We start from the raw sequence: 26,624 nt of genomic DNA on the forward strand, positions 1-26,624 counted from the left end.
AATGGCAGATACAAATCAAGGTAAGGTATACACAAGAAGTAGCACACATGAGTTTATCTTGTTGGGCAGACTAGATGGACCGTGCAGGTCTTTTTCTGCCATCATCTACTATGTATGTAGTAGTGGCTTATGGACTTGTCCTTTAGGAAACCGTCTAACCCCTTTTTAAACTCTGCTAAGTTAACCGCCTTCACCACGTTCTCCGGCAACGAATTCCAGAGTTTAATTATGCGTTGGGTGAAGAAACATTTTCTCTGATTTGTTTTAAATTTACTACACTGTAGTTTCATCGCATGCCTCCTAGTCCTAGTATTTTTGGAAAGCGTGAACAGACGCTTCACATCCACCTGTTCCACTCCACTAATTATTTTATATACCTCTATCACGTCTCCCCTCAGCCGTCTCTTCTCCAAGCTGAAAAGCCCTAGCCTCCTTAGTCTTTCTTCATAGGGAAGTCGTCCCATCCCCGCTATCATTTTAGTTGCCCTTCGCTGCACCTTTTCCAATTCTACTATATCTATCTTGAGATGCGGCGACCAGAATTGAACACAATACTCAAGGTGCGGTCGCACCATGGATCTATACAACGGCATTATAACATCTTCACACCTGTTTTCCATACAGGTACAGATTTTGAAAGCAATACGTTCTTTGATTGGTAGCCAGTGTAGTTTTTCTCTGAGTGGTTTGGCGCTTTCAAATCGTGCTTTGCGAAATATAAGCCTGGCTGCTGTATTTTGAGCGGTCTGAAGTTTCTTTATGAGTTCTTCTTTGCATCCCGCATAGATTCCATTGCAGTAATCTGCATGGCTTAGTACCATTGATTGTATCATGCTGCGAAATGTTTCCCTTGGGAAGAAAGGTTTCACGCATTTGAGTTTCCACATTGCGTTGAACATTTTCTTAGCTGTAGATTTAACTTGGCTCTCAAGTGTAAGGTTTCCGTTGATAGTGACGCCGAGGATTTTCAGGCTGTCTGCAATAGGGAGGGTGTGGTCTGGATTGTTTATAGTTGTGGGTTTCACATGTTGTATTGGGATGAGAGGATGAGGCAGTGTGTTTTATCTGTATTGAGTTTTAGTTGAAATGCATTTGCCCATGAGTCCATGATGTTTAGACTGAGTTTGATTTCGGTGGTGATTTCTGTCAGGTCATTTTTGTATGGTATATATATTGTGACTAACAATCTCTCACACAAGTGGAATAACTCTTGTGAACAGAGTACCAAACCTTACATTACACACAACTACGTACTCTGATTAAGAATAACACATTGCTTTGTTAATACATGATCACGTACAATAGTCATTGGGTTACCCAACATCCACCCCACTTTTCACAAGCACACCAGCTCATGCTCACATACACTCTATTAATACATTCACCAACTACATACCCCTTTATCATAGGAATACCCAGACAAAAGCAAGTAACAACTTGTTCTACTTCATGGTGCAAACAAATTGTCCAACTCTGTTCTCAAATCACTGTGACCATTATCCTCACGGTGATTAAACACAATGTTGCATGTGCCAAAGCTAATTGTCCTCACTTTCCCCCTTCCTGGTTAACCAGGTGTGAAACCATACTCGGGATCTCCATGGGGTATGCGTATCACCAGTTCTAGTTGTTTCAACTTTTAATCGTGCTGAGCTCTGTTTCTTGATCAAGGGAGACAATCTGTGCAACCCTTCCACTACTTGAAACCAAGCGTAGATTTTATGCACTCTTGTTCCTCAATGCGAGACCGCATTTCGGTGAACCTTCATCAGGAGGAACTTAGCCCCGACTCCTATAACATTAACACATCATAACTTAACTCTTACATCCACTACTAACTCCACATAAATGTACTCAAGAAACCATAAGTACATAAACATCACCATTCTGGGACAGACAAAGGCCATGAAGCCCAGTATCCTGTTTCCAACAGTGGTCAATCCAGGTAACAAGTACCTGGCAAGATCCCAAAACAGTAAAAAAAGATTTTATGCTACTTATCCCAGGAAAAAGCAGTGGATTTTCCCAAGTTTATCTTAATAATGGTTTATGAACTTTTCTTTTAGGAACTTGTCCAAACCGCATTTAAACCCTGCTGAGTTAACTGCTTTTTCCACATTCTCTGGCAATGAATTCCAGAGATTAATTATACATTAAGTGAAGAAATATTTTCTCTGATTTGTTTTAAATTTACTACTTAGTAGCTTCATTGTATGCCCCCTAGTCCTTGTATTTTTGGAAAGCGTAAAGAAGCAGTTCACAACTACAATAACCCTAGGTTCTATATAGTGTGCCTAGAGATCTGCCCCCAAATCCAGGCAGATTCTATAACAATGTGTGTAACTTAATTGGCTTAACAAGTGAATTAGTGTTGATAACAGCACTTAACAAGTAATAATGAGCACTAATTGTCAATAATTAGACTTTACATGCACAACTCGCTAAGCGTATTCTGTAACACACTGTACCTAACTGTAATGCATGCAGACAAAAAGGGGTTTAGTTATGGGTGGAGAAATGGGCATTTCATGGGCGTTCCAAAATTTACATGCTAAATTATAGAATATAGCCTTCTGCGCCTAAATCTACATGCTGGGATTTATGCTACATTTTCGTTGTTGTAAATGGATGCTTGTAGTTTTAGGCATTGGGATATAAACTAAGTGTGTTCTATATACCGCACCTAAATCTAGGTGCCGCTTATAGAATACGCTTAGGTGAAAATGTTTTCCATGTAGGTTTTTTAGGTGCCATATGTAGAATTCCCCCCACCCCACCATAAGCAGTTTATGTCAGCCAATTGATCTTGGCCTAGTGGTTAGGGTGGTGGACTGGGGAACTGAGGAACTGAGTTCGATTCCCACTTCAGGCACAGGCAGCTCCTTGTGACTCTGGGCAAGTCACTTAACCCTCCATTGCCCCATGTAAGCCGCATTGCGCCTGCCATGAGTGGGAAAGCACGGGGTACAAATATAACAAAAATAAAAATAAATAAATTCTGCTTTCCACCTGCATGACAAAGCTGCTCATTACCTCCCAACAACTACATGTGGTAATGGCAAGTGAACATCTTCCATGATGAAGCAGGTTGAGAGTCTGTAGATCTTCCCAACACATTCATACACCGAAAGACACTGAACAGTAAAGCAGTAATAAAAGGCACCCACCTTTCTGTCTGATAAACAATAGTTAGACAAGCTGACAAATTGATTCTTTTCACTATGTATTTATTTATTTATACCAGGCAAATAGAATCCAGAGGCTCCTAGCAAAGAACACTGAAATGGTAAACAAAGCCTACCACATCAGAGAGGTGTTATCTGCTCTTCAGAATTATTAGTGCTTCTATTCTTAGGTGTTTATAAAATGTAGGTGTTTATTTCCCATCTAATAAGGAGTTCTTTGATGCTTCAAAAATAAATATTGATGTTTCAGTGTTTTCCTGCCACATGTACTATTTGCTGGGTACTTTTTCCAGTAGAATCAAATATAAATGTTTGTGTCACTTAGGAGTCATCAGTGCAGAAAAGGCACAAAAACTGAGTTTATGTTTATTACATTTGATATACTACTTTCCTTGAGAGCAAAACAAGGTGGTTTACAATCAATAATGAAGTGGACAGAAAGAAAGAGAAGAGCACAGAGGAGAAGGGAAGGAAAAGCTCTCTTGTGTACGCTAACCCCACAGGTTAGCTACTCCCAAAGGTCTGTCTGAAAAGGTGAGTTTTCAAGGATGCTTTGAATTTAACAGGAGATGGTTTGAGTTGGAGTGAGAACAGCAGGAGATTTCATAAGGTGGTGGCACTAAAGAAAAATGCTGAGTCTCGTGTGGTGTCAAGGCGAACTAGTGATGGTAGAGGAATGTAAAAACAAAGAGTATTCAATGAGCAAAAAAATCGTGAAGATGAGTAAGGCATGAGGAGAGATGCAAGGTAGTTAGCAAAGCCTGTGTAGATATCCTCACACAAAAGGCTAAGTTGAATTTGGCAAATGATAGGAAGCCGTTGGTGTTGAAAGAGAAGAGGGTAATACAGTCTGATCTGTGAGTGTGACAAAGAAGATAGATTCCTGTATTTTGTACTGACTGGAGGCATTTCATAACATCCTGGGTGAGCCCCACTTCATGAAATCCCTAGCCACTCGCCTGGGACTACCTTGTGGTCACTTAGAGGGTCTATCCCCAGCACAGCTCAGGTTCACCTGCCACTCATGCTCTACACTAGCACCCTGCTCCCACCAACTGAGTCACAACCACCTCTGGGTGAGTCTTCCACTCTCAAATTATCCCCAGTGATTTCTAGGTTACTAGAGCCACACTCCCAGTGGTCCCACAGTTCCCAGAAAGCACTCACAGACTCAACACACAAACCACCAGGATTCTTTATCAGTCCAGACAGGCAGAGGCAACAAACTAAATTATTATCTTAAAAACTGAACAATGAACAAAAAATGTGCAATCAGCAAATAATAATAGGTAACTGAAATATGGATCAATTATAACACTAACTAAACATTTCTTTACTTTCTAGAAAATACCTGGGGAGATCAGGACATATAGCTGCTCACCAGTTATCAAATATAACTGTTTTACAGGGCTTCAGCAAAAAGCTTTCTTTCTCTCTTCTCCTGGGCTGAAACTGGGGCAAAGCTAGCACAATCCAAATGAAATGAGCTCCTGAGCCAATCAGAGCCCAGAACAACAAATTTCAAAAATAGCTGGTTACATTCCTGGAGGCATTTCCTTTGTCTGTGTGCTAACTAAAAAGAAGGAACGGTCATTCCTCTGTGACAGTTTTAAACATAAACGTGCACCACCTGCTGGCCAAACTAGAGAAATACACTTAAAGAAATATTCAATACACTTTACAGGCTTAATACCCACTGTTTTGTTACACCCTCATATACAGAGCAAAGAATACAGCAGATTGTATTTTTTAGAAAACAGTTTTGTATGTATTCTCAACAATGTAATGATTCACTTAAGTAAAATTTATTTTATTAACTTATATAGCCATCTTAAATAAATGTAGAAAATACTCATCTTAAAGTGGATAGCCGTCAGCTGACAACAAATGTTTTCTACATTTAAGATGGTTATAAAGTTAATAAGAAAAATTTTACTTAAGTGAATCATTACATTATTGAGAATATGTACAAAAAATATTTTCTAAGAAATACAATCTGCAATACCTATGGTAAAGTGGGTACGGGATTCTCACTGGCTTAAAGTTATTGGCCAGTGAGGGGCACCACTGAGGTTGGTGGAAAACTTGGTTGAGTGGAAATCAATAGTGTGGTGATCTAGTATAGAATAATAACATGCATGTCAGAGGCACCAATAATTGGCATTAACCGGTGAACAAGGGAAAGGGAAATGGGATTTGATATACTGCCTTTCTGTGGTATTTTGCAACTATATTCAAAGCGGTTTACATATATACAGGTACTTATTTTGTACCTGGGGCAATGGAGGGTTAAGTGACTTGCCCACAGTCACAAGGAGCTGAAGTGGGAATTGAACCCAGTTCCTCAGGATCAAAGTCTGCTGCACTAACCACTAGGCTACTCCTCCACAAAAATGGCAAGGGCAAACCATATGTAGGTTGTATCTGATCATACCTTATACTATGAGTTTGTTGGGCAGACTGGATGGACTGTACAGGTCGTTATCTGCCATCATCTACTATGTAAGTGGTTGGTGCTATTCTTTAAAGTAAACATCAAAATCACTTAGCACTTAACTGCAAGGGGGCATAAATGTGGACAGAGCATGGATAGGTCATGGATGTGTCACCAAGCAATGTGCACCTTATAGAATACTACCAGTTGAACATATTGCATGTACTTAGACATGCCAACTTACTCCAGCCACTGACCTCTTGTGAGTGGGTGCACCTGAATTTTGGTGTGCCAGTGCAGCTTTGTACTAGTATTCTATTATGACTTAAGCATGCCTAAGGGCCGTTATAGAGTTGGCGCTAAGCACACCCCACTGAGGCACCTACATCTTGGTGCCAAGTTATAGCATTGCCCCTTTTGTCTTTATATCCATATACAATTAGGCAGCCATCCCATGTAATGCTTTCTGCCACTGCTTTAGTTTATGTGTTAGGCTTGCTTTTTAATGTGTCTCACTTTGTGTCTCTGACAGGACTCTCATTTGGTAGCTTTCATTTCTGTGCTCCTAGTCGGAGAGAGAAGAGAAGGGGAGGTGAATGGAAAAGAAGCTTAAGACAGTGCTAGTACTACACAAGGCTGCTTTGGATGACAAGCTTGGGGGGGGGGGGGAGAGGGAGCAGGTGTCATCAGTGCCTTTGCATTTACCAATGCATAGCAGGGGGCCCACTGCACAAGCAAATGGGCTCTGCCCCTGCGGCTCTACTGGCTAGTATCCTAATCTCTGGCAGCAGAAAACAGCTCTGCTTTCTGCTCTAGCTTCTCCCCTCCCAGGCAACCTGCAGGGAACAGGAAGGAGGTGAGTATCAATCCAAGGGGCCAATGCTCAAAGGTCCAGCACTATAGCCAACAGCACAGACACCATACCATGGAAACTTAGCTCTGCAATACTCAAAGCAAATGGTATTCAAATTATTTATTTATTTCAACGTCTTTTTATTGCATTTTAAGCAAACATCAAACAAATACACAAGAAAAAACACCCCACAAGAACAAAGGAACCCTAAGACTTCCCTCCTACCCCCACCACTAGTATTCAAATTATATGCGCACTATAAAACCAAAAGCATGAGGGAGGAATGTGCCTGGCGAATGCACATAAGACTTTCATGGTAAGCACATCTCTTGTGTGCATGCCCAGGCAAGACAGAAACTGCAAGTACACATTAGTGCCGTTCTTCTGTGTCTTTAAATATGAGCATTTCAAAAATTGTTTTCACTTGAAAGGTTCATATTTAAGCACAGAAGAATGGCACCGACGTGTGTTTGCAGTCCCTGTTTTGCTCGGACTCACACACATTTGTTTCTCACTATCAGTGTTTATAGGCTGCACAAAACAAAATTGGCAGTTGAAAGTGAGAAATTCTGAAGAAATCCTTCAACACCACCCCAAGCTGCCAGTAAGTTTCCGTGTTAAGGGCAGCATTTGTTGCTACGTTGTTCTCTGAGCATTGAGAGGGAATACCAAATAACCTCATTAACATCCATTTGAGTACATTTAAATATTATTTGTGGTCATCTTTGGCGCACACGTTGTTTCCCACGCTAGAGCCCCATGAACATTCTGTGCACATTAAAGTGTGCACTAGTTTCTCACTAATCCCGTCTAATGCAGGCGTTAGGTTTTGAGCATCGGCCCCCTTGGAGCAAACAGCACTACATAGAAAAGCCAGTCTGCTGCTTAATCCATCCCTCATTTCCATTCAGTCATTCAGTGATTGAAAGGGAGGGAGTGACCAGGAGACACTAAAGAGTGAAGAATGGGTAGTCTGCTCCCAAATCTTACCTCTCTCCTTCTCTAGTTCCCCTTCCCTTCTTATCTGCAGGGAACTGGAGATGTGGGGCTAGGGCTGCCATTGTTCCAATTTTCAAAAACAAGATGCTTCCAGAAAGTGGAGTTGTATCAATTTGCATACAAATACATAACATATTTACATCTAAACAGTATTTATAGCTAACTAGTACATAGCTTAGTTTTAGATCAAGAACAAGTGGAAGAGAGTGATGGTTGAGTGGAAAAGACCTGGCCCATAAGTGCTGAGTTCAAGGCTTCCCTGGAATAATGTCCCATCCTAGTGTGAATCCTCCTATGCTCAGATCCCTGGTCAACTGTCCCATTATATGTTAATACAAAATATGTTATATGCAACTAACCAGTGAAGATGACTCAAGGGTGAGTGGACAACATTCCAATCAATAAGACTCATCTTGTCGATCATCTTTTAATAAACAGTTTTATTGATTGGAACTTTGTCCACTCATCCTAGAGTCATCTTCACTGTTTTGTTGCATATTGTATATCCTGCAGAAATTTGTTTCTTCTGTGTATGCATTGAATACAAAATATGTTGACAAGCTACATTCAGTCAGTCAGTCTTATCCTGGGTCGTTTCTTGTTTTGCCTGTGTATATCTGCCTCAAGAGCACATCTGTCTCAGCAGTACTTGATTGTTACTCAAGTACCCAGGAGAATCTTTGCAAGAAATATCTTTGAAGTTATATTGCCCAAGCAAAATGCCTTTCAGTGAGTCCATGCTCGTTCTGTTCCTTTCTTTGCATTAGTGACAAAATGTACTGTAAAATTGCATTGTGAGAAGGAACAGGACAGAAGAACTATGGGATCTTCAATAGCTGTGTGTAACATTCGCAAACGTCTGTAGATTGCTACACTGATCATAGCATTTAGAGGGTAATTCTAAAAAGGGGCAACTATTTTTATGCACCAAGAACATCTACATGCCGGTATTTGAGTCATTTTTGCATGTATACAGACACATATGTGCGTAACTGACCATTTTCCAACTACATAGTATTTTGTCAGTTTGTACCAATATTCAATGTCACATACATTGCAGATGAGCATTCACATGGGTACAGCATGGTTCTAAAATACAGTATTCTATGTGCTTTTTTAAATGATTATTTAGACCAGTTTTACGACTGGTGTAAGTGATCATGTCTAAAATATAGGTGCTTTTTTAACCTATTATGTAAGTATTCTATAAAGATAAGTAGATACCAAGAAAGCATGCTCTTGTTGCCTAAACTTTGGTGCCCCTTCATACAATTACCCTGTTGATGTCATCAATATCTCTCTAGCAAGGATTTGACACAGGTTTCCACATTAGTCCAATCTGGTGTCTCACTCAGAGCAGTGTACAAGCATCAAGAGAAGGCCTGAAGAGGTCCCATCCACATTTACAAATACTTTATGTATGTGCTGTATACTCTGTCAAAGAATATGTTGCTTGTTGCCTCCAGCCTCTCTTTGACTTTCAGGGACACAGAGTGCGGGTCTTGGGATCAAAAAGAATGAATTCAATGTTTCCATCTGTTCCACGATGGAATTATTTTCCTATTCCAATTCTTCACTTTAGGAGAAGTACAGTATTATGGGATAGAGTGCATATGCCAGAGGAGATATCTCACTGGAGCAACTTCAGAAAAAAATCTTGAACGGTGTAGAAGATTTGCCGTGGACAACAAGAAAGTCTTTAAAGCTAGAAACATCTGAAACAGCCTTATAATTCCATAAAATAATAATATCTAGTGTGACTTGTTGTGAGATAGCTGTTTTCTGTATTCGGCATCCACAAACTTACATTATTCTTTCAGGAGCTCAGTCCAGACAGTGTAGATATGGAAGTAGCTGTAAATGTTTAAGAGTTTGCTGCCAATGCCCATATCATGTGTGTCTGCCCCATGCCACGATGGACACAACTGTTTAAAATGTGTGCTAGACACCTCATACCAGTGAAAGCTTCTTTCTGCATCAACTTCTTCACTTAGCACAGTCCTTCCTTCCTTCTTCATCTTGCTAGAGTCCACCAAATGTTGTATCACAATTGCCACCAGTAAATGTCACACATTTCTCAAGCAAATGACTCCTTGTCAGTGTTACAATAGCATAGTCTGCAAATGTGCCTGCAGTCTGTTTGGGTGTGCTCTGGAGCTCTAGCAGTTTGGTCTGCCAACCGTTTTCCAGTTGAAATATTGTATTACCAGTGGGAAAGGGTTGGCAGTATCATGATTCTTGCCATCCGTGGCTAAACCACAATAAAGAATGCCACCATTTTCCAGTGCTCTTCGGATATAGTCAACAGAACCAGGTGCAAGCACAGAGTTTACAATTGCTTCTGTCTATCCAGGCGCTTGAAATGTTTATGGCACAGAAAAGAGCTTCTTCAGCAAGACAGAAATGCAGTCCATAACTGTTATGATGCACGGAAAGCAAAAACACCTTCAGTTGCAGATATTACATCTTCCCTTTTGCTGTAAGGTTTTACAAAAAAGTCTGTTAATTTTGAAGATAAACCTTTTTCTTGAGCAAATGTCTTAAACTTATCTGAGTCTATATGAGTTTGTGAATCATCTGCACACAGAGATATAGATACCAAGTCTAAAAACTATGGAGGGTAGCTACTAAGGGGGTCCTTTTCTCAAGCTGCGGTAAAAAGGGCCCTGCGCTAGTGGCAGGGGCCCTTTTTGTCATGTTCTGAGGCCCTTTTTTTACTGCAGTGGGTATAAAGGCCCCCAAAAAATGGCACAACCATAGGTAAGATTTCACTTACTGTGTGGCCATGAGGAGGGGAGCACTTAATGCCACCCACTGAGGTGGCGTTAATGGTTTCTATGCTAACCCAGCAGTAACTGGATAGCGTGCAGTGCTATCCGATTATCCGCCGGGTTAGTGCCACAGTGGAAAATACTCAGCTATTTTCCATAGTGCAGCAAATGGTATGCACCGGGGATGGAACTACCGCTGGTGCCTGTGTTCGGCCAGCGGTAGTTCCAGATTAGCATGCCTTAAGGCACCTTGAGGCCCTTTTACTAAGCTGCTCTAAAAGGTGACCTGCACTATGACTAGCATGTGGGTTTCCCCATGCGCTGAGGTCACTTTCAGCATGACCTGTAAAATGGTCACATTTCCATTTTTCCTATTAATGGTCAAGCACTAATTTCTGAATTAGCACATGGCCATTAGCGCATAAGTTCTTGCCGACACCTGTTTAGTAGGTGGAAAGGGCTCACATACTAACCATGTGCTAATTGGTTGGTGTGCGGCAATGTAATTGTGCTAACCAATTAGCGCTGGGCATGCCTACTCTCTCCCCCAACCAAAGATGCCCCCAGCTGTGCCAGGTAAGCATGCACAAATGCCAGAACTACCACAGGATGCCTGAGCGTGTCCCACAGTAGTGCATTTTGGCACACAGGAAGCATGCATTAGTGCTTACCGCCACTTAATAAAAGAACCCCATTATTTGCTCCTTAATATGCATTAAATGGCAACAACATGCATTAGATTACTATAATGCACATTACTTTGGGTTACTGCAGGAAGCATAATAATTAGATGTAAAATACCTAGGGTCCAATATTCAGTTGATAGCGGGCAGTGCTTTTGCTGTCCACCACTGGTATTAAACCGAGATATTTAATGCTGGGCCATATCAGACTGCCTGCATTGAAAATCTGGGGGGGGGGGGGGGGGTGGCCAATAAAAAAGTTAATCAGTTAAGCTGATGTTCAGTTCTGCCTGGTTAAGTTGTTAGTGGTTAAAGATAGGACTGCTATTTATGCTTCAGATTTAAGCGTTAAACTTATCTGGTTAGGCGCTGAAATTCCACACCTAACTGGACAAGTTGTGTGACGTGGAGGGGCATAATCGAACATCGCCGGCGAAATAGATCGCCGGCGATCTATTTTGGCGGCGGCGCTACAGCTGGCCGGAACCATATTATCGAAAAAGATGGCCGGCCATCTTTTTTTTCGATAATACGGTTTAGCCCGCCAAATGCCAGAGTCTGCTGGGGTTGAGATCGCCGGTTTTGTTTTTCAGCGATAATGGAAAAAAATGCCAGCCATCTCCAACCCGGCGACATCCAAGGCATTTGGTCATGGGAGGAGTTAGCATTTGTAGTGCACTGGTCCCCCTCACATGCCAGGACACCAACTGGGCACCCTAGGGGTCAGTGCGGTAGACTTCAGAAAAGGCTCCCACATGCATAGCTCCCTTGCTTAGGGTGCTGAGCCCCCCAACCCCCCCCCCAAAACCCACTACCCACACATGTACAACACTACCCTAGCTCTTAGGGGTGAAGGGGGCAACTACCTGTGGGTACAGTGGGTTTTGGAGGGCACCCATTACCAGCACAAGTGTTACAGGTGGGGGGTGGGTGGGCATGGGTGCGCCTGCCTTAAGTGCACTGCGGTACCCACTAAAAGTGCTCCAGTGACCTGCACACATGCAGGCCTCTAGGACTTTTTGCTGCTGTATAACCTTGGCACACCAGTTGACACCTGAAGACTAATCTCTTTGAAAAAGTCCTTTATTTCAATAAGCACGTTTACTCATAGTTAACTGCAGATCAGAGGTTGTGCCCCAGCAAAGAGTCTCCCTGGTACTGAGATTAGCAGTAGGTCAGAGCTGGCAGAATGGTGTACAGTGCCCTCTTTCAGCAACATTCAAGGTAATAACTAAGTTCTCTAACGTGGGTAACACATGAAAGGGATCTAAAACTGGCTTACAAAAATGGCCACTACCTTATGGACTACCGGAAACAAAACAGGGCACACTCTGACCCAGTTAGCAGGGGGAAAAGCACCATGGGAGTAGAGCCCACTACCCTACACCCACCACAATGCATTGCTGATGTGACTGTGCAGTGCACCTAACAGAAAAGGTGTCACACTCACCCAAGAGCCACATCACAACCAGGGAAAGGCTATCAAAGGATAGAACACATTCTGCTGTCACGGAGGTGGGTACGGCATTTGAGGCTGGCATAGAGGCTGGCAAAAAAGGTTTTTATTTTTATTTTTTTAGTGTGGGAGGGGGTTGGTGACCACTGGGGGAGTACAGGGAGGTCATCCCCAATTCCTTCCGGTGGTCATCTGGTCAGTTGGGGCACCTTTTTGAGGCTTGGTCGAGAAACTAAAAGGACCAAGTAAACCCGGCGAAATACTGCTTAACGCCGCTTTTTTTTCCCATTATCGGCAAAAGTCAGCCATCTGCTAGCCACGCCCATGCCCACCCATGTCCCACCTTCGCTAAGCTACCGACACGCCCCCTTCAACTTTCACCGACGAAGCGACAGGAAAGCGGCGATGCTGTAAAAAATGCCGCTTTCGATTATACTGATTTCGCCGCTTTTAAGAAATCGCCAGCCATCTCCCGATTTATGTCGGGAAATGGCCGGCGATCACTTTCGAAAATAAGCTGGATAGCCAATTTAGTGGTAGGATCTAACCACGAATATTTAGCAGGAGTCCTCCCACTGGATATTTGTGGTAAGCCACAAAAACACTATTTAACCAGTCAGCAGCCCTTTCTGAATGATTAAATAGTCTTGAATATCAGGGGGCTAATTATTATGTAAACAGAATAATTTATTTATTTATTTATTTATTGCATTTGTATCCCACATTTTCCCACCTCTTTGCAGGCTCAATGTGGCTTACAATACATCATGAGTGGTGGAAATATATTAAAAAAATAGACAATTAGTGTTATAGAAAGATCTTGGGCAACATGAGAATGAAAAAAAAAACATAATAGTAGAATAACAAGAAGGATTTTGGGTAATAATGCAGTTCAAGGCTGGCATTATTTTTCTTGCCAGGAGAAAATGCAGAATTCACCTTAAGGCATGTTTGGGAGGAGAAGAAAGAAGATGCAGAAGTCTTGCGAGGCTACCGCTTGAAGTCTCAGAAGCCATTTTGAAGCAGCGCCAGTAGCAAGCGGGTCAGTGGCAGCGCTTGGCAGGAAAGAGTGTGGTTCTTTCCTCACCCAAAGAGGCCACTAGACCACCAGGGTGCATTAAGGAATGTGAGGGGAGGGGAGTTGGATAGAGTCATGTGGGTGGAGGGAGGGGGCTGTAAAAAAGGTGGGTGGAGGAAGGCTGGAAAAAAGATTGGGGGGATGAAAATGGGGGAGGGAAAAGGGGGAAATATAGCATATGGATAGAAGGGAAGGGAATGGAAAGGATAGGAGAGGGGGATATGCTGCTCATGGATGGGAGGGAAAGGAAAGGGGGATATGTTCATAGATGTTTGCTTTTTTGGAAATGTGCATCTTTTCATTTTGCATTTAGCAGAGTATGGAAGAAAATGCATTCAAAGCTGATGAGTCAGAGAAACTGAATGAAATCTCTATAAACCTGGAAGATGTAATGATGCAATTTGACAAATCGAAGAGTAGCAAATCGCCTGGACCAGATGGTATTCATCCCAGAGTACTGATAGAATTGAAAATGAACTTTCAGAATTATTGTTAGTAATATGTCATTTATCTTTAAAATCAAGCATGGTACTTGAAAACTGGAGGGTGGCCAATATAACGCCAATTTTTTAAAAAGGTTCCAGAGGTAATCCAGGAAATTATAGATGGTGAGCCTGACGTCAGTGCTGGGCAAAATGGTAGACACTATTATAAAGAACAAAATTACAGAGCATATTAAAAAGCATGGATTTATGAGACAAAGCCAACATGGATTTAGTGAAGGGAAATCTTGCCTAATCAATCTACATTTCTTTGAAGGGGTGAACAAACGTGTATAAAAGGGAGCCAGTTGATATCGCGCATCTGGATTTTCAAAAGGCATTTGACAAAGTACCTCATGAAAGACTGCAGAGAAAATTGGAGAGTCATGGGATAGGAGGTAGCATTGTATTGTGGATTAAAAATTGGTTGAAAGAAAGGGAATGGGACTTTCTGTGGTTTTTCCAAGCGGTTTACATATTACAATTGAGGGTTAAGTGACTTGCCTAGAGTCACAAGGAGCTGCAGTGGGAATTGAACCCAGTTCCTCAGGATCAGAGTCTGCGGCACTAACAACTAGGCTACTCCTAGAGAGTAGGGTTAAACAGTCAGTATTCTCAATGGAGAAGGGTAGATGGGGTTCCCCAGGAGTCTGTGTTGGGGGACCACTACTTTTTAACATATTTATAAATCATCTAGAGAAGGGAGTATCTAGTGAGGTAATTAAATTTGCTGATGACACATAGAGGGGCATAATCGAAAGGGACGCCCAAGTTTTGTTGAGGACGTCCTCGCAGAACGTCCCCACGAAGGGGCGGGGAAACCCGTATTATCAAAACAAGATGGGCGTCCATCTTTCATTTTGATAATACGGTTGGGGACGCCCAAATCTGGAAATTTAGGTCAACCTTAGAGATGGTCGTCCTTAGACTTGGTCGTTTCTGATTTTCGTCGATAATGGAAACTGAGGACACCCATCTCAGAAACAACCAAATCCAAGCCCTTTGGTCATGGGAGAAGCCAGCATTTGTACTGCACTGGTCCCCCTTTCAGGCCAGGACACCAACTGGGCACCCTAGGGGGCACTGTAGTGGACTTCAGAAATTGCTCCCAGGTGCATAGCTCCCTTACCGTGTGTGCTGAGCCCCCCCAAAAATCTATTACCCACAACTGTACACCACTACCACAGCCCTTATGGGTGAAGGGGGCAGCTAGATGTGGGTACAATGGGTTTCTGGTGGGTTTTGGATGGCGCACATTTACCACCAGAAGTGGAACAGGTAGGGGGGGATGGGCCTGGGTCCACCTATCTGAAGTGCACTGCACCCACTGAAACTGCTCCAGGGACCTGCATACTGCTGCGATGGACCTGAGCATGACATTTGAGGCTGGAAAAAAATATTTTTAAATAATTTTTTTGAGGGTTGAAGGGGATTAATGACCACTGGGGGAGTAAGGGGAGGTCATCCCCGATTCCTTCCAGTGGTTATCTGGTCAGTTTGGGCACCTTTTCGTGGCTTGGTCGTAAAAGTCGTCCAAGTGCTCGTCAGGGATGCCCTTCTTTTTTCGATTATGGGTCGAGGACGCCCATGTGTTAGGCAAGCCAAAGTCCCATCTTCTCTATGCCTCTGACACGCCCCCGGGGACTTTGGTCATCCCCACGACAGAAAGCAGTTGGGGATGCCCAAAATCGGCTTTTGATTATGCCGATTTGGGCGACCCTGGGAGAAGGACGCCCATCTTCCGATTTGTGTTGAAAGATGGGCATTCTCTTTCGAAAATAAGCCTGATAGTTATTCATAGTTGTTAAATCGTAAGAGGATTGTGAAAAATTACAAGAGGACCTTACGAGACTGGAATTCGTTGCCAGAGAATGTGGTAAAAGTAGCTAGCTTAGCGAGGTTTAAAAAAGGTTTGGCTAGCTTCCTAAAAGAAAAGTCCATAAGCCATTATTAAGATGGACTTGGGGAAAATCCACTGCTTATTTCTAGGATAAGCAGCATAAAATGTTTTGGGATCTTGCCAGGTACTTGTAACCTGGATTGGCCACTGTTGGAAACAGGATGCTGGGCTTGATGAACCTTCGGTCTATCCCAGTATGGCAGCACTTATGTACTTATGCATTTCTGTTACTTTACCAGTTTTTTCACTGCTGATAGACTCTGGCTTTCTTAAGGCGTGAAGGTGACTGTGTAGCAATGGGGCATGGTGGTGGCGGGGTAGGGGCGGGTCAGGAGCGGGGCAATGGGAGGGAGGAAGGAGCTGGGTTGTAGAAGGAAATTCCCGTTGACTATAAAAACCTGATTCACTATTGAAATCCTGATGTTTGTTTTTACTGATTCTCCTTGGCCTTAATCCTAATCACAAGAGGAAAGCCTAAATGCCTACGTCTTAGCCTAATAGTCAGACAATTTAAACACTAGTGAAAAATCAAGGTGTACCCAGGAGTACATAGATGACAGAACTATGTGGAAGAGTGGAAGTGTGGCCTAGTGGTTAGGGTGGTAGACTTTGGTCCTGGGGAACTGAGGAACTGAGTTCAATTCCCACTTCAGGCACAGGCAGCTCCTTGTGACTCTGGGCAAGTCACGTAACCCTCCATTGCCCCATGTAAGCCGCATTGAGCCTGCCATGAGTGGGAAAGCGTGGGGTACAAATGTAACAAACAAAAAAAACCCCGCTTAAGTTGCTGTCATATTGGATGGCTGTGGGAATGGGGAATACTCACCACCCTTTTGTGTTACTAAGGAGGAGAAATTGGTCTATTTGTGCTATCTATTACAGCAAGGCGATCTGGATTTCAGAAAGAAACTTGAAATTTCAACCCATATATTGGTGACCCGGGAACAGTATAGGGCTGAAGGATATGCACCACTTACAACATCTACAGAGTTCCTGAGGATCAAAGAAAGCAAGCACCGAATCCCAAGCATAAAGAACAGCACCTGAGTCTCATGGCAGCAAGCATCTGAACTGTAAATGAATTCAAAGTGAACTGTGTTACTGTGCTGCCCACCACAGCAGGCAAGTAATGAAAGGAACTGTGTTTCATACCCTGCTATACTGTAGTAGGACTAAGGGGGATTAGGCAATTGGGACATTCTCTGGGAAGAAGTGAGAGTGGATAGTGATTAGCCTGTCTGGTTTTAAAAAAAGGGTTGAACAAGTCCCTGGAGGAAAAGTCCATAGTCTGCTACTGAGACATACATGGGGAAGCAACTGCTTACCCTGGGATTTGTAGCATGGAATGTTGCCATGATTTGGGATTCTGCCAGGTACTTGTGACCTGGCTTGGCTACTGATGGAAGCAGGATACTGGGCTAGATGGACCATTGATCTGACCCACTATGGCTACTCTTATGTTCTAATATTTTGTTTATACCTGTTGTTTCTATTGCCATAATACCTGTTGCCTCTGTCACTGCTGACTCTGTGTTGTCATTAATTGACTTTAGTGAATAGCTGGTTCAGAACAACACATCTGAAGTTGTTTGAGTTTTTGCATGAGTGGAGAGGGTAAAAATCTGATATCTGCTGCTTATCAGCCTTGGCTCTGGTCCCACCTAATTAGAAATCCCGTTTATGTACCAGGGAATGATATCTAGGTATGCACTGGACAACTGCCTAGTAGGACACTTAAACCCTTGAGTTTACACATGTAACCCCTAGGTCATTTTTTTAAAAACCTATTGAGAACATAAAAGTACCCTCGTACAGGGCTAGCTTCCTACGAGATTTCCTAATAAAATTGACCTGTACCATTATTAATCGCAACTTATATACCTGTACAGTCACTGAGGTTATTTACCTTGCAGGGTATGAGAAGTGCTGTAGGCTCCTTTCTACTGTCCTCTCCCTCATCTTCCTTGCTCTGCACCAGTGGAGACTGGGTCCTGATGGTTTGGTCTGAGTGCTCATCACGCAGCTTGCTCAAGTTCCCCTCTAGCAGACGCCGTTGAACCACACTGTGTGGCTGCTGCCTCCACATAACACACAAATAGAAAAAGAAAGAGTAAACTATATTTGAACATTAGGAGCAGGATAGACAAAGTTTGAACTAATTGCCATGGTCTTGGCTACAAAATCCCTAGCTCGGATATAGAGTAGAGGGTATTTTAGAAGCATTATTTACAATTTCCACACAGATTTTCTGATATTTACATGTAGAAATGACATTCATGTGTAATTGAGAATTTCAGAAAGGGCTCAATGTTGCCATAGCTTCCTAACTACCCTATGAAACCCAACCTCCCTCCTCCCCTCACCTAATATGCAGGACCCTCATTATCTTAGAACAGGTGTTCTTAACCAGTGGTGCCCACAAAAGAGGTCAAACAGGGTGCGGAGAAGGGTCTTGAAATCTGAGGCAATATATTGAAACTTTCTAGACAGTGTGAAGGCAGTCATTTGTACAATTATTGGTAGTATAACTGTGTACTACTGTAATTTTAGCAACATGTTAGCAGCAGGGCCAGTCTTAGGCAGAGGCGACCGAGGTGGCCACATTGGGCCCCGCGCTTAAGGGGGCCCCGCGCGGCGTACCTCAACTCTGCCTCTCCCTCCAACCCCTGCTCACTCGGACTGCATCATCATCATGATCCTGCTCGCTCCAGACCACATCATGATCGCTCCGCTCCCGCCACCGGTGCCCCCCCTCCCCTGCTGAGCCCGCCGTCAGCTCCCGGCGCCTCCCAGTCCCAGGACAATGACAGTTGCAGCGACGGCCCGGCCCCAACAGACAGTTGCAGGCACGATGGCTCACCCCAGCTTTTCCCTTCCGCCTTCCTGCTCAATGTCCCACCTCCTTCTGATGAGGTATTTCCTGTTTCCGCGAGGGTGGGCGGGAGTCATTGAGAGGGAAGGGAAAAGGAGCTGGAGCGTGGTCGGAGGTGAGCCATCGATTCGCTGGTGCCAGTGCGAGTGCAACTTAAAAAATAAAGAAAGTCAAGTGGAGCGCCTGGAGCAAGTTTGTGCCACTGCCAGTGCCATTCAAAGGCAAGGTATGAATGATGATAGCTTTTCTTATAAAGGAACCAAAGTGCTCTTGTTGACTTGCGAATGGAACGCAACCATTTGATGATCTGGTGGTTCATTTGTGCAGGTGAGCCATCGCTGGTGCAAGTGCTGTGCGACTTAAAATAAAGTCAAGTGGAGGAGCTGGAGCAAGTTTGTGCCCAGGGCCGGTCTTAGATGCTCCAGGCTATCATTCTTCCTAAAACCGGTCTGGTAGGGGTATAAAACAAAGGTCTTGTCCAAGAAGTCACAAAGTTGGTAGTGAACAATTTTGGCAATGAATGGAAGGTTTGAGATGAGTCAGAACTTTGCAGGGTCAGAGGAGTCAAGGGTGGGTTTCAAGACTAGAGCATGCTTCCAGGCACTTGGAACACTGCTGTTGGTTAAAGAGATTTGAAGGATGGGTAAAAATAAGGGGAACACATGAGGTGCTAGATGCTTGAATAAGTGAGTGTGCCAGGGATCAAGAGGAGAGTCAAAGGGGTTCATGTCCTGGAGTAGAGTTTTGAGGGAGAAGAGGACGATAGCACTAAAAGTGCACCAGGAAGACTGAAGTTGGGCAGCGCTCTCTGGAGGGGGAGAGAGGGGGGATGAATGGAGTTGAGTGGGGGGATGAGAAAGGGGAGAAGAGCTAATTAAGGAGGACTGAAGTGTATTCACCTTGTTCTGCTAAAAAGTGGCAAGAGTAACAACAGGTAGCATAGAGGGGTCAAAAGTAGGGGGCTCTGAGGTCAGGGGGCTAGGGACCTAATGATATTAATATACAGTTATATAGCACGCTGCTTTCAGTTTAATAATCCAAAATATGGACAAACCAACTTAGAAGTGAGAGAAAAAGTGCATAAAAGAGGTTTGTGGAGGAAACACTAATATTCCCAGTCCAGGAATAATAGCACTAGACTATTGCAACCTGCTGTTCACAGCTCTCCTACTGAACCATCTCTCTCTACTTCCATCTATTCAAAATTCAGTTTTGCAACTCATCTTCCACTAGTCTCCCTATATTAACATAATTCTCCTTCTCAAGTCACTTTAGTGGCTTGTTCACATTTCTGGATACACTTCAAACTTTTCTTACTCACCTACAACATCTTTAAGTCTGTGACTCATTACCTCTCCTCTCCTCTCTTTCCCTATATCCCTCTTTGGGACAGGGCTGGTGTTAGACATTCTGGGACCCAGGGCACCTACCTTGCTAATTCAGGCAAATTTGGGGTCCCCTGTGGCATGAGGAGTCCATCAGTTTTTTTGTACAAGTTTAGCTTCATTTGTCTTTATTTGAAGTTTCATAAATAAAAAATTTTCTAAAAATGGAATAATCTGTTCAATGGGGTGGAGCTAGAGTGGGGGGCGGAGCTAGGGTGGGGTGGGGCCCCACCAAATTGGTCTGCATAGGGCCCCGCACTTGCTAAGACCGGCCCTGGTTAGCAGTTAGCACTGTTGGCAACTAACAGCAATATATATAGCTGTTAGCAATCACTAGTGGACATCTGGTTTAGGAAGGGACTATGAGGGTTTCAATGATCTGTTAAGGGAGTGCAGGAACCAAAAAAGGTTAAGATGCCTATCTTAGAAAGCCTCTGACCCAAAGAACCTGTGGCTCCTTGTTTCAAGAAGTCACATCCCATTCCAGGAGATCAATATTTTATTTATTTTAAAATTTCTATACCGCATAATCCAAAAAGCTCTCAGTGGTTAACAGAAAAGCATATATTGAACACAATATACTGTCAAACACAAAACGTCAGGAACTATTATCAGACCCAGAACTTCAATCCAATCGCTTCAGTCAAATTACTTCTGCTAGTCTACTCTTGATCTTCTGCTACGCCATATCTATATATATAAAACTCACCCTCAAAGTTCTATTTTGACTGACGTCACTGAAGCCAGGTTCGTAAGTTCGAAGCTCTGAAGCCACGAAAATCACAGTCTCTGGGCCCCGCCCTCGCGTCAAACGTTATGACGTTGAGGGCGGAGCACATTCTCACCTCCAACGTTCTACTGCACTGTAGATCTGCTCCGCCCTCGCGTCAAAACGCGATGACGTCGAGGGCGGGGCAGACGTTACTCTATGGGTTCGTACTGCAGGGGAATTGACATCACACTAAAATCTTCTCTTTCTGTTTTGGCAGGTCAGTGGGGTGGGGGGGCCTTCGGAGAGGGGGGAGAACCGGCAGCGACGACATCGGTGGGGGTGGAAGGGGGTGCACTGGCAACAGAGACATCAGGGGGAAGGGAACGGTGACGGACGCTGAGGGGCGTGGCAAAACGGCCAGGGTGAGAGGACATTCGCAGGGAGGCTGCAGGGGGGCAGGGACACAATATAATCGCTGGCTGGCTTCACAGGGGGGGGCCAGAAGACACACCAAAATCGCAGGGTGTCTGCAGGGGGGGGCAGGGGACACAGGAAAATCACTGGCTGGCTGGACGGGGGGGGGGGCAGGGGAGACAGCACAATCGCTGGGTGCCTGGAGGGGGGGCAGGGGACAGAGGACAATCGCTGGGTGGCTGCAGGGGGGCCAGGGGACACAGGACAATAGCAGGGTGGCTACAGGGAGGGCAGGGGAGATAGGATAATCACTGGGTGGCTGGAGGTGGGGCAGGAGACAGACAACAAATGCAGGGTGGCTGGAGGGGGGGCAGGGAATATGGAAGACTCACTGGGTGCCTGGAGGGGGCGCAGGGGACACAAGAAACTCGCTGCGTGGCTGCATGGGGCAAGGGACAGAGGAGACTCGCAGGTTGGCTGGAGGGGGGCAAGGGAGAGAACGCCATCGGTGGGTGGCTGCAGGGGGGCAAGGGAAAAATTATCATCACTGCGTGGCTGGAGGGGGAGCAGGGGAGAGAGGAGAATCGCACGGTGGCTGCAGGGGGGCCACAGGAGACACACTCGCACCCAGCACTCTCGCTCTCTCTCACACACACACACTCGCACATTCACTCTCACTATCTCACACACAGTCAATCTCACACATACTCTCTCAAACATACACACTACAAGGAAAACCTTGCTAGCACCCGTTTCATTTGTGCCAGAAATGGGCCTTTTTTTACTAGTGCTGTATAAAGAGAGAGGTTTTCAACTCTTGTTTAAACTGTTTACCTCCTGAATTCTTTTGAGCCTTAGTGGTAAACTATTCCACATAGTAGGGCCTGCTATGTGAAAAACAGCTGCTCTATACTCTCCCACCTTTATGGTCCAATATGACGGGATGGCCAAATTTAATTGTTCTGCAGAACTCAAAAGTCTCAGAGGTTGATATACATGCAGTTTTGCTGCTAACATTTTAGATACCTGACCCTTTAAGATCTTAAATATGAGATGCAAGATTTTAAACTTAATGCGATATTCTATGGCCAATGTGTAAGGTAATATGGATATTATAGCTCTTTATGTGGATTTTCAAGCATGTTATGCATTCAGGCTTGAACAATGAAAATGCTAGCATACCTTTAAGTAGACAGCTTAAGGACAAACTCAATAAAAGCTATTTTTCTCCTTTCTAAAAATATGTCAGCAGTTCAGACTCTTACTGAAGTGATGCTGGAAGCATGTTTAACTGTGGGCCTGCACCCTGGAAAACATAAGCTCTCACAAAATTCTTATGCATCACTTTCAATGAAGGAACATGATCCTGTTCAGAGAATCATAGGGAATGAATAGGGGGATAAGAATGCAATGTCGATGCAGAGAAGCTGAGAAGGACCATGACATACCTTAAAAAGCAGCATCACAATTTTAAACGGAATATATGATGATTCTCGTCAATAAGGAAGACTCAGGAATGGTGAGCAGGTGAGGACCACAGACAGGTTTTCTGCAGATAAGGTGAGGTCTTCAGTAGCCAATTTCAAACAACATTATTGGGCTCTTGTGCTACATCATCTGATGAGCGTTATGAATGACCAGACTGGTAAGGATAAACATGCTGTTGAACTGGCTCATAATCTATCACTGTTGGATTCCCTACATATGCAGAAAGAAGCCTGGAATCATGTTACACAGGCAACCATTGTGAACTGCTACAAGCGGGCAAGCTTTGTTAAGGATGTGGAGAGGGACGAAACAGATGCAGCTGTTGCAAACGCATCAGATGAACAGGTTATTGACATCCCAGCCAGTGTTACTGAAGAGGAGTTTCATCGCTACGTAGCTGTTGATTACGATCTACAAACAGCTGACGACAGCACTGATGTCGAGATATGCGCCTACACGCAGGCAGCAACGGCTGATGATGAAACAGATGATGAAATGAGAAGTGAGGCACATGCTGACGAAATTCAACAACCTCCTCCTGTCACTTTTGCAAGAGCGCTAGAGAGTCTCAACACCGTGCGGGCCTATCTGGAGGCCACTGGATGTCAGTGCTATGACAGTTTTTACCATCTGGCAGATGTAGTCTATGGAACTCACAGACCCAATAGTGTACAGAGGTCTATAACTGATTACTTCAAGTAAGCCTAACGTCAGTTAATGGAGACGGTATACTGTATGTATAATAATAAACAGTACTATACATATGTTTATCAGATGTCAAGCTTCTTTGGGTCACAACGGTTAAGTGCACGCTGCAGTTAACTGCATGCATTTCTTTTGTCCGAGACCCTTGCACTTAAGTGGAGGAGTGGCCTAGTGGTTAGAGCACCGGTCTTGCACTCCAGAGGTGGCCGGTTCAAATCCCACTGCTGCTCCTTGTGATCTTAACCCTCCATTGCCTCAGGTACAAACTTAGATTGTGAGCCCTCCTGGGACAGAGAAATATCCAGTGTACCTGAATGCAACTCACCTTGAGCTACTACTGAAAAAGGTGTGAGCAAAATCTAAATAAATAAATAAGCAGATTGCACTGTATATATATATATATAGTCATAAGGAGGTGCTCACATGTCCACTTGAATTTGAGAATCTCTCACTATGCCACCCACTGGTTGTGAAAATCCAGACATCCCCAGCTACAAAAATCACCTTCCCTTGGCTCAGAATTTTCAATTATGATGGAAATTGGGTGCATAAATGACCCTATTCTATAAAAGTGTGCCTAAGTTTTGGAAGTGCCCCAACCCACCCATGCCACTTCCCTGATCATGCCCCCTCTTGAGTAATGCACAAAACAATTTAGGTGCACAGTGTTATAGAAAAGTAAATAGGAAGATTCACACAAGTCCTAGAATCTGGGGGATTGATTGCAAAACTGTACAGAAGTCAAACGCAGAAAAAATTGGATTCATCCTGTGTAATACATGTAGTTTGAAGAAACTGTTCCCAGTCACCTTTCTAATCTTAGACCTCATAGTCAAGTAAAGTATCCAGAATTAACACAGACTTAGATCGACTAACAACTAATGCCTCATCTTTAGGTGCTACTAGATTAGTAGACATCCAATTGGGAATATCTTTGATATAATCAGCAGGGATTTTATCTGGTTAATTAGACAAATGTGGGGAGAGACAAAAATCATATCAGTTGCATAAATCCTATAAGAAACACTATGCTCAGTTCCCAGGGGTTATTGATCAGAAGCATTCTCATCACCCATAACTTGTTGAAATTGATCATTTAAAAAGGGCTGAAACCAATGCAACTTATGTAATGATATGATAACATAGTAGATGGCAGATAAAAACCAGCAGGCCCATCCAGTCTGGCTTGAAAGTAGTTAGGGTTGTAACTGTGACTCTATCAAGCTCATTTTCAAAGCACTTAGCCTCCCAAAGTTCCATAGAAACCTATGGAACTTAGCCTCCCAAAGTGCTTTGAAAATATGCCTCTATATGTGTTATCCTCTCCTTCCCCCCCCCCCCCCCCACACATTTTTTAAACTGATGCCCAGTGCAGTATAGCCCTCTATATGCCTTTTTGTAGTTATTTAAGTTTTGCTGAGTAGAAATGCTCTATATACTATTGGTCCATCTTCATGCCATGTAGGGAACCTCTGTGTTCATCCCACATCTTTTTTGAATTCTGTCACTGTTTTTGACCTCACCACTTGCAGGAAAGAGAATTCCAGGCATCCACCACCCTATCCATGAGAAAGTATTTGTGATCAAGGGTACCAATGATGGATGAGATGACCAAATACATCATCAACGAGGCTCCGTTCTTTCGGTCAAAACAACAGTAAAGGTCATCCAGTGTTCTAACATCATCATTTTATTACTGTTCTGAGTCCTGGCTTCAACATGAATAAATCATGAGATTGGTACTTGGAAGGATTTCTTTTTGTTGTTATTTTCTTTCTTCATCACTTCTCCCATTAATTATTTACTTTTCTCCTGTTGTTTGCAGAAAGGAAACCACACCATTAATCTTGGCACAGCTTCTGTAAGTGTTTTCAGCAACAAACCGCTAGCACCAAACCAGCCTGTATTAAGAGGACCGTGATATGTAAGGCAAGTTACTCAACAATGCATAAGACTGAAATAAATGCAAGGAAAACAAGCAAGTTCAAAGTATCTAGCTTCAAAAGAAACCAAACATTAATTCAAAGCCTGGCAATGTTTCAATACCATGTCAAAAATCCTTCTTCAAGGTTCTGGGCATACATCTAAAACATCAATAAGCAAACACAGTAACACAGTAAATAATGGCAGATAAAGATATGCATGGTCTCTCCAGTCTGCCCAACAAGACGGTGAGAGCCACACCTGCCACTCTGTGCAGGTCATAGTCATTCATGATGAAATACTGGTTGGCAATTTACCATCATGCCATCCTCATGTAGCCAGCTGTATATTGTTCCAAGACTGCATCATATTTAAGACCAAAAATATTAACAGTAATTAACTTGCTAATTTCAACATTAAGGTATCTTCCCCTCCCCCTTGAGATACACAGCACCCTCACTCATAGCATATGATAATAGTGATATACAATGCATAGACTTGATCTTCACCTCTCTTTTGCCATTTGCAGGACACAGGCTGTACAAATCCTCTCGGCACTGGCCATCAGTCCCAGCTACTGGCTTGCGTAGCTGACAGTTTTTTTGCACAGTAACTGAAGAGCAACAGTCTTTTGAATGGAATAGCGCATATTATAGCGCCAACAAGACTCATCATCTGGAGATTAGTCATTAGCGTTTTCTATATGAGGCAAAGTGGAAGATACAATATAGCGTGAGGTTTTTTTTTCTTTAGAAAAGTATTAAAGGACTTATATAAGACTGTGTATATCCTGGTATTAACAATACTATTATGAATCTGGATACAGCTAGCTAGACAGTCAGATTTTATTATGTGACTTATTAATAAAGTGTATTGTTGTTTCATATTCATTTTATGATTGGTATGATTTCTGGTATTCTAGATAATTTCATTAGTGGAGATAATAAGCGATTGAGAATCCCCAGACCTGTCCTTCTGTACCATTGAGAATTAGGGAGCCTGAGAATCCCTGATTTAAGGAGCTACTATACGGCAGCCCAGATTAGACACGTTTGGGATCGGAGAGTGAGAGAGGGAATGAAACCCGATTTCCAGATAGAGCAGGTCAGCTTTAATAATATAAATTTAGCAGATCGTTTATGGATCCTTAATATCTATAAGGGGAATCCTCTACCTAACAGTCCTTTTGTGAAACATGTCCTACGTCAGTGGAAATTGCTTATTAAATCCCACTGGGGATCACATTGGGTCTCTATACGCTCCCCTCTTTCATCACTCTTTGAA

At 43.4% G+C, this 26,624-nt stretch overlaps 1 protein-coding gene across 2 annotated transcripts in view; it reads right to left on the bottom strand.

Moving 5' to 3' along the window:
- The window catches only part of NRIP2 (nuclear receptor interacting protein 2), a 137,931-nt gene that overhangs the window by 74,336 nt on the left and 36,971 nt on the right, over window positions 1-26,624 (bottom strand). For both annotated transcript variants that reach the window (XM_030214283.1, XM_030214284.1), the window contains exon 2: window positions 17,748-17,915. In XM_030214283.1, coding sequence (XP_030070143.1) covers window positions 17,748-17,915 — 168 coding nt within the window. The remainder of the gene's footprint in view (window positions 1-17,747; window positions 17,916-26,624) is intronic.

The sequence above is a fragment of the Microcaecilia unicolor genome, chromosome 9, assembly GCF_901765095.1.
Source record: "Microcaecilia unicolor chromosome 9, aMicUni1.1, whole genome shotgun sequence".
Lineage (NCBI taxonomy): Eukaryota > Metazoa > Chordata > Amphibia > Gymnophiona > Siphonopidae > Microcaecilia > Microcaecilia unicolor.